Here is a 14,602-nt window from a genome sequence, read left to right on the forward strand (position 1 = left end):
GCAATGATAGGCACATTTGCCAACCCAAATACTAACTTTTCACATCATAGATCTGTAATGCTGCTCTTGCACGACTGATTTAGCCATCTTTACGTCCCATTGAGTTTGTTGTGCAAACCTGCTGTCTGCTGGCATGCTGCAGAAAGAGGAAAAGGGAGGGGGACTTTAATGTTACTGAAACTCTTTGCATGGGTTCGGGGTCAAAACTAATTCCTTGTCTGTCTGATGCCTATCACTAGGCAAGCAAATTCTTAAATAAGAAGGATTGAGCTTTGGCCCAGAGGACTTATTTATGAATAGAGATAATTGAAGTGAACATATATCTAATGTTTGAACTTAAATCCTCCCTTATTGCAAGTCCTTGTGTCCCCACAGGTTCCCAAGTCATGCCAACAAGCATGCCTCCACCTCGGAAACTACCTCAGCGCTCTTGGGCTGCATCCATTCCTACAATCCTCACCCACAGTGCCTTGAATATTCTGCTCCTGCCCTCTCCTACCCCTGGGCTTGTGCCAGGACTAGCTGGCAGCTATCTGTGCTCCCCTCTTGAGCGATTCCTTGGGTCAGTGATTATGAGGAGGCATCTTCAGAGGATCATTCAGCAGGAAACGGTATGGTTTCAGGTGGAGTGGACCTGTGGGTATGTGACTGCTCCGTGTCTTTCTAATCAGGCACAAACTGAAATGCTTCAAATAAAGTAACTGTTTGTACTTCTGATTTTTGCCATCTAAAGTGTCAAAATTTAGAGAAATAATTTAGTTCTACTTCTTTTCCACACAGATTTGGTCAGGTGAAATTTGGTAACTGTTAAGGTAGCAAGTCTATGACCAGACTTTCAGATGCTGTGGGTTCTTTGGGTTTAGCATGTCCATTGGGAATTTACTAGAACAGCCATGGGGTTACTGTGGAAAGCACTCCTTAGTAGGATTGCCAGTGAAGTGAGTTAGTAGTTAATGTTAACTACTTGGTCAGGAATGTTACTTTAGGGTTTGGGACAGACAAATGTGCCTCTTCACTTCTATGGAATGGATTCAGTGACAGAGAAAGAGGCCAAATCTGGCATAGGCTAAATGCTCAAGGCAAATTTACTTGTGTTAAAATATCAGGTGTTTCTTTCTGGAAAGAGAGGTTGATCACTACACTTTGGGGAGGGAGTGAGTGTGTGTGTGTGTGTCTGTCTGTCTGTCTGTGTGAGTTCATGCCATTTAATGAATGACTAATTGACTGTGAATCTCCTTTTTATGCAGCTACAGTTAATAAACTCCAATGAACCAGGTGTCATAATGTTTAAGACGGAGGCACTGAAATGCAGGGTTGCTCTCAATCCCAAAACCAACCAGACCTTGCAGCTGAAAGTAACACCTGAAAATACAGGACAGTGGAAATCAGAGGAGTTACAGGTTTTGGAGAAGTTCTTTGAAACAAGGGTATGTACTGAAATCAAGCATGTTGATGTTTTCATGCTTTACTTTAATCTCTGGTGTTGTTTTGAGTAGTCCTGACTTTCACTGGCATGTGTAAGAGCTGCAAAATATAAAACTGACAGCTGTGCATGCTGGTTGCATATTAAATTATATATTTATTATCTAAATAGGCACTACTAAACAATGTCTTTCTTTAGGTTGCAGGACCACCTTTTAAAGCAAACACACTGATAGCCTTCACAAAGTTACTAGGGGCTCCCACACACATCCTCAGGGACTGTGTACACATCATGAAACTGGAGCTGGTAAGTCAACTGTTCTATTTATCTAATTTACCCAACTTTGGTTGTTGTGTTTTTGAAAAAAAAGCTGATGTGTCTTTATCTACAAACACAAGAATTACTCTAAATTTATACATAAGTTATTTAATGTTATTGGAGAAGTTTTAATTTTGCTACTAGCTTTCCTGGAAATGCTCAAAATTTCCTAATTTAAACTGATGTTTCTGAGGAACTGCAGACATGTTAGTTACAACAGGCACATGCATACACTGATCAGAATCTTTCTGATTGTATTACTGTGGTCAATTCTTTCAGTTACTCTGATTTCTCTAAACCTGGCAACATCTGCAGGTTTAGCTAAAGAGGCACATTCTACTTTGTGGTGCTTCCCTGATTCATAGCTGTGTATGTCACTGACATGAGAACCTTGCTGTTCTTTCTCTGTGCTGCTCCCTGAACAGTTCCCTGACCAGGCAAGTCAGCTGAAATGGAACGTGCAGTTTTGTTTAACAATCCCTCCCAGCGCTCCACCAATTGCTCCTCCAGGAACACCTGCTGTTGTGCTGAAATCCAAAATGTTGTTTTTTGTAAGTAGAGCTCTCTGTTTTAAAATTCTAACCCTGCATGTCTCTGAGATCATCACGAGTTCGTAGCAAAACACAAGCCCACAGTATCTGACAGCTGTAATAGCTAAAAGTGTTGTGCTGTTTGGAATCCTCTTTTGTAATGAGTTCGGTTCGTGTTCCTGCTCTCCTTCCTGCTAAAGCACAGCAGCTCCTCGTGTTTCGTGTTCTTGGAGAGATGTTGACAGTATATAAAGTTCATCTCCCTCTGGGCTGCATCTTCAAGTGTTCCCCTTGTGGGTGTTTAGTTGTTCTTTGAGGCACTAACCACCCAGATCGGTGAAGTGCACATTAGTAGTGCTGGGAGAGGAGAGCAGGGATGAGATGTTCAGAACAAATCTACATTAGTGTTGTGCCCGAGGCAATGCTCACTGTGGGGTGCTTTTGTGAAGACAATAGTCTCCACCTGACTGATAATTTCTCTGTTACAGAATTGATGTCTGAAAACAGGGGGGTGGGAGTACATGACATGCTGTCTGTAGGCCTGGAGTGTTTAACTGTATCAGAAGTTGCACTGAAGTACATGGTCATTCCATTTAACATGCTTTTTGGGTTGTTTCCCCACAGCTTCAGCTAACACAGAAAACAACAGTCCCACAGGAAGCTGTTAGTATTATTGTCCCAATTATTTATGATATGGCTTCGGGTACAACGCAACAGGCTGACATTCCCAGGCAGCAGAACTCTTCTGTTGCTGCTCCAATGATGGTTAGCAATATTCTAAAGAGGTTTGCTGAACTGAATTCACCACGACCAGGTACTGTACATGTCCAGTAGATATATTCTCTTCACCCAGACATCTGTGACAAATCTCCAGTGTAAAACTAAACCTCTCTTAAGTCTCAATTCTTCTTGGTTTCTATCTTGCTTCTTTAGTGGTTACAAACTCCTGATGTGACAGGCAATACGTAACTTAATAGGAAGTACTGGCAACACAGCAGGAGGTTGCACTGATGATTCAGGCTGGGTTTTGCTGTTCTGCCCAAGTGATAGAATGCACCCACCTCTTGTTGGCCCAACTCTTGCTGCTCAGTAAGAGTCACACTTTTTGACAAATGGGCCTAGAATGAGTCATGAGAAATAAGCTATGGCCAAGTGTCAGTTTTCATGGTGAATTATGAAGTTAACAGTAGAATATAAAGGGATGTTAAAATAGTTACCAGAACTTGTCCACGTGCTGTGAATGATTTAAAAGTAATTGCAGTGGTTGTATACTCCTTTGTCAGTGTGTCCACTAGCAGAGGTGCATACAGTTCTGTCCACCAGACGTGCTGTGAAGTGTTTGAGCTAGGTTGTTCTGAGTGTTCATTGGCCTGTAGGTAGTGCACTGTGAGCAGCATTGTGCTTTGCTTTCCCTGTTGTTTTGTCATGCCTTTTATTTTTCTTTTATTATCTAAAACATGGAAGAACAGTAGCAGGTTCTTTGGGCAGCATGTTGTCTGTAAGCAGTGGTTTGAGGTCCTAGTACACAGATGGCTCATAAGAACAATAACTTTCAGTTTTCATGAAGAACAAAATTTTTCCCATAACCCAGTGAATAGATTGAAGTTGTGAATCCAGAGGTTGACTCTTATTTCTCTTTTGTATAATTATAATTATTATCATCTCATTGTTATGCAGTACTTTTAACTATGCTTGATGGATTATTTCAATTGGTAGAACATGAGCAATGTTTACCTTAAATTAGTGTGGATATGCATACATTTCTGAAACTTGTGATGGGATTTAAATTAATATGCACTCTCTGTTTACATGTTAGTAATAGTGTAGGTAAATAGGAGAGAAAATAGCCTTGAGGGCATGTGGAGTTCCCTGTAGGAGTTCTGTATGTGGAAAAGAGCTGTTGTTTGTATAGCATTTTTATTTCAAAATACATTAACTAAACTTCAGGTGTTGCTTTTGGAAGGTGCTTCCCCACAGAGTTCCCCTGGTGTGGGGAAGGGTAGGTTCTTGTTTTGCTGTTTGTTATTGCCCTGAGTTGTGCTTTAAAGTAAACCCTCCACAAAATACCACAGGCAGAGCAAGTAACTGTCAAAGCTGCTCTGGAGGTGTGTGGTGAGATGTTTTCTGATGGTCACTAGATAGATCAAAGTGGACAATTTTTGTTTGTCATGCAAGTTTTGAAGCAGTTTTGGAATCCAGTACAGGCAGCAAAGTATAGACGGGGGAAAAAAAGCATAGGAAAAGCATTGGAGCCACAAGCAGAACCTTGTCCAGGCAAAGGAAAATGTAGCTGGCTGAGCAGAGGAAATTTCTAGTAGTCCTTCCTCTAACTTCCAAAAGAAAGAATGAGTCTGTATGATTTTATTTATTTCCACCATCACCCAGCAAAAGTAGGATCTTCCCTGAAGACACTTGAAATGCAATTTACTCGGTTCTTATTGTCAAAACATACATAATTATAGCTGATCAAAGAGAACAAGAATACCTTCTTTTCTTGACAATTGAAAGGTGATAGGAGAGCCAACAGATGAAAGTAGATAGCTGGGAGACTTCTCTTAAAACAGCAGGACGTGGGAGATCCCAGATGTGTGTCCTTTGTCGTCTGATGCTCCTCTCTCTTCTGCTGCTCCTGTGCTGTACCCAGGATTTTCCTGACTTTCCTACCTGTTAGCTCTCTGCTGCACTAATTGCAATCTGCTTGGTTAAGGGAATTTTTCACTGTTTGGGTTAGGAAGGAGCAGGCCCTCCCATCATGCACAGCTGATGTTACTGGCACTGTCGTTGTAACATGGAATCAGTGTTGCCTTGTTCTGGCTGTATCTTTTTTACCTTTCTCTCTTTGTGAGAAAGTATTTTGTACTCAGCTTAATTTTCCTCTTAATAAAATGGTAGTGCCTGAAAAGTAAGTTCTTTTGAAAGAGTTTTCTTTTCAGATCTGTGGGCAAACACATTCTGCTGTGTTTAACAGTAAAGTGTTGACTCATTGTGAGTACACGTTGTCTAAGACCACTTTACCTATGCCTCCATGGGAGAAAAAACTTTACTTTGGGGAAGTACTTGTATGAACTGAGAGGAAATCAATGCCCTGCAATAATAAGTTGAAACTTGAGCTGTAAGTCCAAAACCTACAGTATGTAGTGGACATCAGTCTGGTAAGGAAATTGAAGTCCCTATGGATGCCTGAGGTGACCTTAGAGAGGAGTTTAAGGGGCTTGTGATGATTCTTAAAGCACTTCACGACTAAACATTTTTCACTGTCTGATTTTCAGTGCTGCAGTGGATGGTATTTAGCCCAGATTTGTAGCTTTGATATGATAATGACTTGCCCAAAATAATCTTGGGAATCCCTAGTCTGGCAGTTAAGATTAATGCATCCCAACAGGCTCTGCTCTTATCTCTGCTCACACTGTTGCTCCTTCAGCAGCGAAATTCAATGTCCTCTAATTGATATTTCTTGAAATATGCAGGAAAAATTCAGCCCACGGTGACCAGGGTACAACAGTGGCTACTAATTATATTCTCTTAGCAGGAAATAGTTGATGAAAATCACAGCTGCCTGTTGCTTCATCTTTTGTTATTCTTATTTAACCCTTTCGCTTCTGTTGGTTTTAACTTCTTTAAGCTATTCAGAAAGTGTGTGTTTTTGTCAACAAGTGCTATTTAAAACTTGGGGTAGCTGTGGCTGGTTTTTCCTCTCAGTACTGAATCTCAGCTGTTGGAAACAGAAGTCCACCTGCTCTGTATTTTATTTTGCAGTTTGGATGTCAGTGGTAGAGCCAGAGCAATTTGGTTGAAAGAAACAGATTCCTGACTGTTGCCCAGTCTTGGAATTAGAAATGTTTCCAAGACTAAGTTTAGGACAGAAAACATCTTCCAGCTGTATCAGACTTGAGTCTTTCAAAATGTTTCATTTCTGCTTGTAATCAATAGAAATATAACTTGAAAAAGTTGGGTTATTTTTTTTTAATAAGATGAGGTGCTCATAATTAATAACTTAGAGAAAAAATTGGACCACAGTCCATGTGCAGTCAATTCTAGCATAGATTCAATCTGACATTCAAAAGCAATTAAAAGTTAAGAGCTACTTGCAATTCCATCACCAAGAAGAGCAGTCCTGCTGGGAAAGCTGGAGCTCCTTCAGCTGGTAGCTCCCACAAATCCCAGCCTCCCTGGAGGTTGCTGGGGTTTGGGAGTGGCAGCCTCTGCACCCTCGGCTCTGCCCTGGGGGCTCAGGGGGCTCAGTGAGGAAGGGCTGTGGGGTGTGGGGCTAACCTGTCTCTTTTCCCTGCTCCAGAGTGAGGAAGGGCTGGCCGGGGCGCGGTGCTAACCTGTCTCTTTTCCCTGTTCCAGGTGAATGCACAATATTTGCAGCCGTTCGTGATTTGATGGTTAATCTTACGCTGCCCCCTGGGGGGCGTCCCTAGACACTTTTAAAAGAAGGCTGAAAGTGAGACAAAACAGCAAAAAAAAAATTAAAAAAAAAATAAAATAAAGCCTTCAGTTAAAAGAGGACGTTTTAATTTTACCTTTTTTTCTAAGAGCTAACTATAAACTGGCAAACTTTCAGGGATGCACTTTCATCACATGAGTATCACCACGACTTTTGTATAGTGCTGTTGTATAGTGTGTTTTAATGGGAGACACTTCAGACTAGGTAATAGATTGAAGTATCAGCTTGCTGGTAATAGATTTAATATTCTGTTTTATACTATAAAGATTATGAAAATGCCAAACTTGTTTGTTTTTCTGTTTTTCTTATGTTTTGGTGTAATAGTCTTTTTTTAAGGCAGGTCTGTCATTTTTGAATACTGTAAAACTGTGACAAACTTTATATTGAAGCTGTATTTTAATATGACTGCTTTGAATCCTTAAACAATTTATTTGGGCTTGTTGTAAACATGTCCCCAAAAAGCAATATTTAATAAACTGGATTAAAAAATCTTAAACTGGATGTTGTATCATCTTAAACTTTATTCCTCTCCCCTGTAGCCACTGATCAGATCTCTTATGTTCACACTTCCTGCACTATCTCTGTATGTGATCTTGGTTATACACACACATGCTGCTAACTTAAAAACCCAAACAAATCTTTATTTATTTATCCTCTGGGTTCCATTTGTTCCAAATCAGAGTAGAACAGAGTTTGTTCATTTTCCTGGTTGTAAAAATAACTAGTAACTATTTAGAATGGTGCTACTTAACTACTTAAAATGTACAACTAATACTTTCTTATACCAGGAACTACATCTTTTCTGTCCCAAAGGCAAAGCTTAGTGGAAGAAAGAACCTTTTGTCATCTGCTATGCAATCTGTAATAACAGTCTCTTGTCTTGCTGTAGAGGCAGGTAAGGTAGAAGCTGGACCTGCTACCACAAAACTGGAGAGGCTGATCCAAAAAAGAAACAACCTCCCACTTAACTTCCTGAATTGGATGTTTGTAGATAACTTTGTCAGTAATGACTGAAGGTTCTTGTAATTGAATAAAATGTCCATCCTTAGGAGTAACTCTGTCATTTAACCATTTGTCCTCCTGGATGAGTATTCTCAAATTTTTATGGAGTTGGTTTCCTGACTTTCCTACAACAGTGACTTTCAGCTGTGCTGCCTCCCTGCCTTTGCAGAGCTCTGGCAGCTCCCTGCTCAGCTGAAGGATGCTTTAAACTAATTTTAAATATCTTTTAGTGAATGTATTCCAGCCTGCCTTGCTGTCTTCAAGGCTGCCCATTGGCCCTACAACTGTCACAGTGCTTCTTTCTCTGCACCTCTTGCTGCTAGAAATCAGCTTTTGGTTGGTGCCCACCTCAGATTTCAGCCTTGGACTTGTGGTTTGAGAGTGAGTCCTGTGTCACTGCTGTGTCACCCGTGTGTATCTAACAGATGGTTATACAGCTTCTGCTTCTGAAAGACAAAACCCATCCCCTGGAGTGAAAACCTGCAGTTTGTAAATGCTGCTGCTGCTCAGTTGGAAAGAGCCCATATTTTTGCCTTTTTACAGCTAAACTGATGTTTTAAAATTGAGAGGTGTCACAAGGATGTCTGAAAAACACTGGCTGCAGTTCTGGTCACTGGTCTGGTTTTGAGGTGGGAGCATTCCCATGCCTAAAATCAGCTTTGTGACATGTGAGCAGTACCTGCTGCCCTGGGGGAAGGAGCAGGGGATGTTGAGTGTGGTGGTGGCAGAGCTTCAGCACTTGGAAATAAAAGGGAGGGGAGAGGCCTCCCCCCAGGGCAGAGAAAACAAACCATGTAACTACTGACAGATGGTTATGGACTGACACTCCAAATTCCAGGTGATGGGAAGGTTGAATTTTGTTTTATGTTCTACACAGCACTCATACACCACATTTTAAACATTTCTCCTAAAAAACTAAATTCTTATGATAAGCACTACTAGTGAAAGGAAGCATTTCCCACTCACCAGAGACACTTGTTCCTTTCAAAGCAATGACTGTATTTGCAATTGCAGTTTTAAGTTTTGTTTTCCGTGTGTTTTTACAACATCAGTTTTAAGTTTCATTTTCCATGTGTTCAGTCCCTTTTTCTGGCAGCCAGATGATGTGACCACCTGCTGCATTGGGACTATTTGTAGATTTCTTATGGTGGATTTCTTTGTCCATTTATTTCACTGAAAGTGCTGCAGTGACTCCACATCCTTCAGTATTTCTAGAGGTTTCTAAGTTCCTGATCAACTCACCTTGTGGGACAAGGATGAGTTACTGAATAATTGAATTATAGAGAGGAAGAATAGTTTTTCTGAGCTGATCCACGGCTCTGGCTTAGAAATGTTAGCCAGTGTCAGATGGAAACACGTTTCATGTGTCCAAAAAAGCCATTCCCAATGGCAGCCATAGATTTTGTGGCTTTCCAGATAACAAATACTGATCCTGTTAAAGATTTCCTCAAGATAGAAAATAGGGAAGAGACTTTTTTGAGCCCTGCAAATACTCAGACAAGGAGTGGAATCAAGGTGAGGTTCTGAGGTGTTTTGGTTTGAAACTAAGTTTTAATTCTTTGTTATCTTTCTACGTTTGAGTGTTTCACAGGTAGCCTTGGAGTCTGCAGATTTTTTTTTAACTGAGTTTAGAAAGGCTGCAGGGAAACAAGCTCTGATGATAAACTGCTGAGACAAAACAAAGCTCCATAAAACCAGAAGCTGTTTTTCTTTACGAGCTGCAGTTTGTCTTTAGGCATGTGCTTAGTTTCATCTGTCAATTGGAAGTTACTGTGGTTCGCAGGCATTTTAAAGCAAAATCTTCTGTATGACAAATAGACTACTAGGAGAATATTTGGGTCATTTTAATCAGATCTTTGATTAGTCTGTCAAAAATGTCACTTCAAAAGTTGTGCTACAGTGGCCATCTCAGCTCAAGTGGTTATAGTTGTTCCCCTGGCCCAAATTTTCCATCTACCACAGAATTTCAGAGATTTTTAAGGTAAGAACCTATTTCAATAAATTAACATGTAATTGAAATGTATTAACCATATGTAGCATCGAGGTTGTAATTACCGAGCTGTGGCTCTGTGCAACCCCGTAATAGCGATGTAATTGAGACTTTCACATTTAGATTAAATCATGCTGACTTCAAACATGCCTCGCTTTTCCGGAGGTGCTCCAGCAGCCGCCGGGGGTTTGCTGCTCAGTGGGTGGATCATGATTTTGGGGAATGTTTCTAAGGCTGACCTTTGGCTCCGGGAGCACGGCCCGCCCGGGAAGCAGGGGCTGAGCTGCCCCCTCACTGCGTGCCGCTCTCCCACGGACTCCCAGCTGGCAGTGAAACTAACTTACAGCAACAGGTCCGACTTGCTTTTAACTCTGCAACCTAAAACTGATAACTTTCTATTCATAACACGGAGCAGGAACCGATCCTTTGGGAAATGGCCCCGCGTGGAGGCTCCGGCAGGAAGCGGGAGGCCGCTGCTCGGGGAGATGAGGGATGCTGAGCGGGGAAGGGCTGGCTGCAGGCTGTGCGGAGCAGCACGGAGCGGCAGCTTCAGCCTGGGCAGCTTCAATCCCTGCCCTGGGAAAGGAGCTCGGAGAGGTCTCCGCAGGCTCACAGCCAGGGCTGCGGGAAAACGTGTCCCTGCTAGGCGGGACAGGGCTCCCACAGCGGGGAAAGCACCGTGCTCAGCCTTGCCATGCACTGGTTTTACTCCTCCTGCGGTGCCCCACCTCCACACGGGCCTTTGGAAGGATTTCACCGGGGCTGTCAGAGCGCCGGGAGTGTCACCCACACCTGCGCTCTTGGAGGGCAGCGGCTGAGGGGGGAGCCTGTCAGAAATCACAAAAATGGGGTGTGAAAGCTCCGGCGTGGGAAGGGGGTTGCTGACATCCCTGCCCTGTGTTAGGGCAGACAGCTCCCTGGGCTCAGGGGGTTCAGGCAAGAAGGGGTCCCCTCCCTCTCCTGTGCCCCACCTGGGGATTTGCCTCCCTCATGATGTCTACCCCCCCTCAGGGTCACGGCAGCTGATCACAAACAGACGAGGAGTCCTGTCCACCCTCGGGAAACCTGCCCGTGGCCCTGAAGCACTCAGATCTCCACAGTGTCATGAGCTGGTGTGTGTGGGCAGGGAGTTCCATCTCTCACCTGCAGCCCAGCCCTCAGCGCCTTGCCCAGGGCGCTCCTGGTGCTGCGGCCCTGCCTGGGCAGCACACCCCTCCTTCCTGCATCTTCATTTTGGAGGCTTCCTCTGTCACCAGTACGCTGCTGAAAGCAGCTGGCAAGCTGGCAAAGCAGCATTTAAAAGAGACGGAGCAAAGCACTCCTGTCCTTTGGAGCTAATTTTGCAGAAGGAGGGAGGGGGCGGCGGGAGAGCTGCAGGCCAGGCTGGGCCTTGCTGCGCTTCCAGCATCGATCTCTGTGATGTAAATCCCAAAAAGCAGGGACAGAGCCAGCCTGGCACAGGGCTGGGAGCTGTGGTGCTGCCTCTGGTGCTGCTCTGCACGTGAGCTCCCACCTTGCTGCTAGAGATGGATAGGATAGGATAGGATAGGATAGGATAGGATAGGATAGGATAGGATAGGATAGGATAGGATAGGATAGGATAGGATAGGATAGGATAGGATAGGATAGGATAGGATAGGATAGGATAGGATATTTCATTAGAAGAGGATCTGCAAGGACCTTTTAGTCCAACTGCATGACCAATTCAGGGCTGACCAAAATTTAATCACGTTATTAAGGGCATAATCCAAATGCTCTTAAACACTGGCAGGCTTGGGGCATCGACCACCTCTGCAGGAAGCCTGTCCCAGTGTTTGACCATCCTCTCAGTAAAGAAATGCCTCCTGATGTCCAGTCTAAATGGCTCCTGTCAATGTGGGTTTGAACCATTCCCACACATCCTGTCCCTGGATCCCTGGGAGAAGATCTCAACACCTCCCTCTCCATTTCCCCTCCTCAGGAAGCTGCAGGGAGCAATGAGGTTTCCTCTCAGCCTCCTCTTCTCCAAAGGAGACACGTCCTGAGTCCTCAACCACTCCTCAGAGGACATTCCTTCCAGCCTTTTCACCAGCTGTGTTGCCCTCCTCTGGACACATTCAAAGATTTCAGCATCCTTGTTAAACAGGCGGGGCAGCACAGAGTGCAGTGGGATAATCACTGCTGGCACCTCACTGTGCCATGGCTGGAGCAGCCCGGGATGGGCTCTGCACTCCTGGCTGCTGGAGCAACACTGGCTCCCCCAGTCCCTTTCTGCAGGGCTGCCTCCAGCCACCCCTCTCCCCCTTGTACCTACAAGGCCTCTGCTTGTGAAGTGCTGAGATGTTGTAGGAACTTGTCATGGTTTCCACACCCAGCTGGGAAACCACACTGTTCACTGTGCATGTTCTCCCACAGAAGCTACTGCACAGCCTGACTGGGATTATCCCACTGGTGCTGTGGAACAACACTTTGACTTGCTCATCTGTGTAAACATCAGCTAGCAGGACACACACACCTTGTTTACTTACATCTGTGCTCTGTCCTCCCATCAAAAGGAGGACAAGGACAAGGCAAAGAAAAGAGGTGTTTGTGTACATGTGCCATCAATGATCTTGAAGGAAAAAAAGGAAAAATGGATGTATACTTTAACTCCTAGGACAGCCTGTGAAGCTGACTGATACCCAGGGATTTGGCTATGTGAAAATAGCTATTTTGACAACAGTACTGTGTGAGAACTGAAGTGTAACTCCAAATACTACTGAGACATCCTGCCCCCACACTGAAGCAGCTGGTTAAGCCTAGCTCTGTCCTGCTTGGCTGTCACCTCAGTGCCCAGAGGAGAGCTGCCAGCTCCAAGCTGAGACCTAACCCGTGTCTGAACCCAGCTCTGCCCTTTCTGCCTGCTCTGCACTCAGAGTTCAAGTTTTCCAGTTCAGCTCTCGGTTAAGGTGCCAGGACACCACGCCAGAAGCTGCTCAGTGGCTCTCCCAGCAGCACCAGCCCAGCAGCTGCTGCTGTGGAGAAACATTCCTTGTGTTCTCCACCCTCACAGAGCTCCAGCAGCCAGGCAGGAGTTGGCTGGGAACCCAAACTCAGACCTTGGCTTTTGCCAGGCGCCTCTTGGCCCCTGCAGTGGTCCCAGCATTAACTTTTCTGCTAGGCAGGAGTCTCCAAAGGGTGGTCTCTGTTTGGGTGTGTTTTCCTCTGCTAGATAAAGTGGGCCAGCCTGGGGACTCAGGCTTGCTGTGCAGAAGCTGCAGGACAGCAAGATCCCTGGCTCCGTGTGGGACTGCTCCAGTGAGATCTCTGCAAGCTGAAATGGCTCAGGGTGGGTGTGGAAGAGTTTGGGTGTGAGTCACTCAGGGATGTTTGTCCCAAGGGCCCACACTGGGCCCTGTCCCTCTCACTTTGCAGTGTGGGCACAGTCCCTCCCTTTCACGAAGCTCCACAATGAATGTACAGGCCTAATATGCACATTCAGGGTAGCTCTGGATGCTTGGAAACAATAAATTCCTTATGATTTCTGTGGGCTGGAATTTACCTTGGCAGCAAGGTAGTGCCTTTCCTTTCATGGTATCTCACAGACAGGGACCAGGGCAATCTTTAGAAATAAATTAATTGTTTTCTATGCTCTAGGTGCCGAGATCCATCCATAGTTGCTCATAGTCAAATTCATTTTAGATTTGAAAACAGCCTGGTAGCTGTGGAATCGGGTTTGTAAGTTGCTTTTCTTGACACACTTTTGCATTTGTTTTTCTGCTTTGTTTTGTTGCAGATGGGTGCCTTAAAAAAACCCAGAGTTTGCCTACACACCTCCTGCCTCTTGCTCGCTGCACAGCTTGGCACAGCGTGGTACCATCCATGTGCAGCTCTTACCCAAGAGTCAGCTGCTCAAACAGAGAAAGATTTCTGAAGATTTTCAGGGATAACGTTGAAGGAATCAACCTTTTATTCAAACACGCTGTTGTTTGCAGCATGCAAATAGCACATCCTGGCCATCCTGGAAGAGGATTATTCCAGGTTGTTTAATTTAATTTCAAACTCCAGTGGCATTCATCGTGGGTAGGGACTGCAGACAGAGCTTGCTGAGGCCCGAGGTGACCCATCAGCTGTGTGGATTTTGTTGTGCAAATTTACTTGACTTGTGGCCAGGTGGAAGTTTTTGGGCCAGTTTGGTGGAGCACAGCAGCTCTCCTCCATCCTTTGAACTTTGAGGATTACAGACATCAGCAGAAAGTCACAGAGGTGACCCTGACCAGAGTATTTCCCAAGAGTCCTCTTTCCTTTCACAGCACACAGCAGTGAAAGCCCCACACTGTGCAGGGTGTTTGTGGGCAGCAGTGCCAGAGCTGAGCTCAGCACGGTCATGGCCCTGCAGGGGCACTGCTGCAGCTCTTCCCTTCTCCCTGGGGGATTGGACACCTCAGTGTGCTGCAGGGTTCCTCAGAAATGAGAGTTTCTTCTTCCTCACTGACAAAGGGATTTGGGAGGGAGACACAAGATTCACTGTGTGCAGTGCAGTTGGTGCCATGGCTCATACAGCTGTTAAAAGAAAAATAAAACAAGGGGTCTGCTTTGAATTCCATAAGAAATGTAGGACTGGCAGTGCCCTCCTATGTCTCCAAACCCAGATCCATTACAGGCAAATGTGCTGTAAAATGCTGTTTATAAGCTTGGCAGGCTCTGTCTTAATTACAGGCTTTTGCCCAAACTTCCAAGGCCTCCCTGAATCCCCAGGGAGGGAGGCTTGTGGAGATCCTCACTGCTCTGAGCTTTGTGGTGCACTACAGAGATGAAGTCAGCCAGAGAAAGCTGTGAGCATGAGGTGATATTTTGTAAGAATCCAAGAAAAAAACTGCCCTTTTCCCATCTTGTTTCAGTCCCTTGGGCAGAGTTAGGGCCAGTCAGGC

The 14,602-nt window shown here is 44.7% G+C and overlaps 1 protein-coding gene across 1 annotated transcript in view; it reads left to right on the top strand.

Annotated features, from left to right (window-relative positions):
- The window catches only part of MED14 (mediator complex subunit 14), a 35,289-nt gene extending 28,072 nt beyond the window's left edge, over positions 1–7,217 (top strand). The window contains exons 26-31 of the mRNA XM_039729427.1: positions 376–611; positions 1,248–1,427; positions 1,622–1,729; positions 2,167–2,292; positions 2,896–3,085; positions 6,622–7,217. Of these exons, the coding sequence (XP_039585361.1) occupies positions 376–611; positions 1,248–1,427; positions 1,622–1,729; positions 2,167–2,292; positions 2,896–3,085; positions 6,622–6,695 (914 nt within the window). The 3' untranslated portion in view covers positions 6,696–7,217. The remainder of the gene's footprint in view (positions 1–375; positions 612–1,247; positions 1,428–1,621; positions 1,730–2,166; positions 2,293–2,895; positions 3,086–6,621) is intronic.
- Positions 7,218–14,602: the final 7,385 nt, after the last annotated feature.

Source organism: Passer montanus, unplaced genomic scaffold (genome assembly GCF_014805655.1).
Source record: "Passer montanus isolate IOZ18808 unplaced genomic scaffold, ASM1480565v1 scaffold69, whole genome shotgun sequence".
In the NCBI taxonomy this organism is placed as follows: Eukaryota; Metazoa; Chordata; class Aves; order Passeriformes; family Passeridae; genus Passer; species Passer montanus.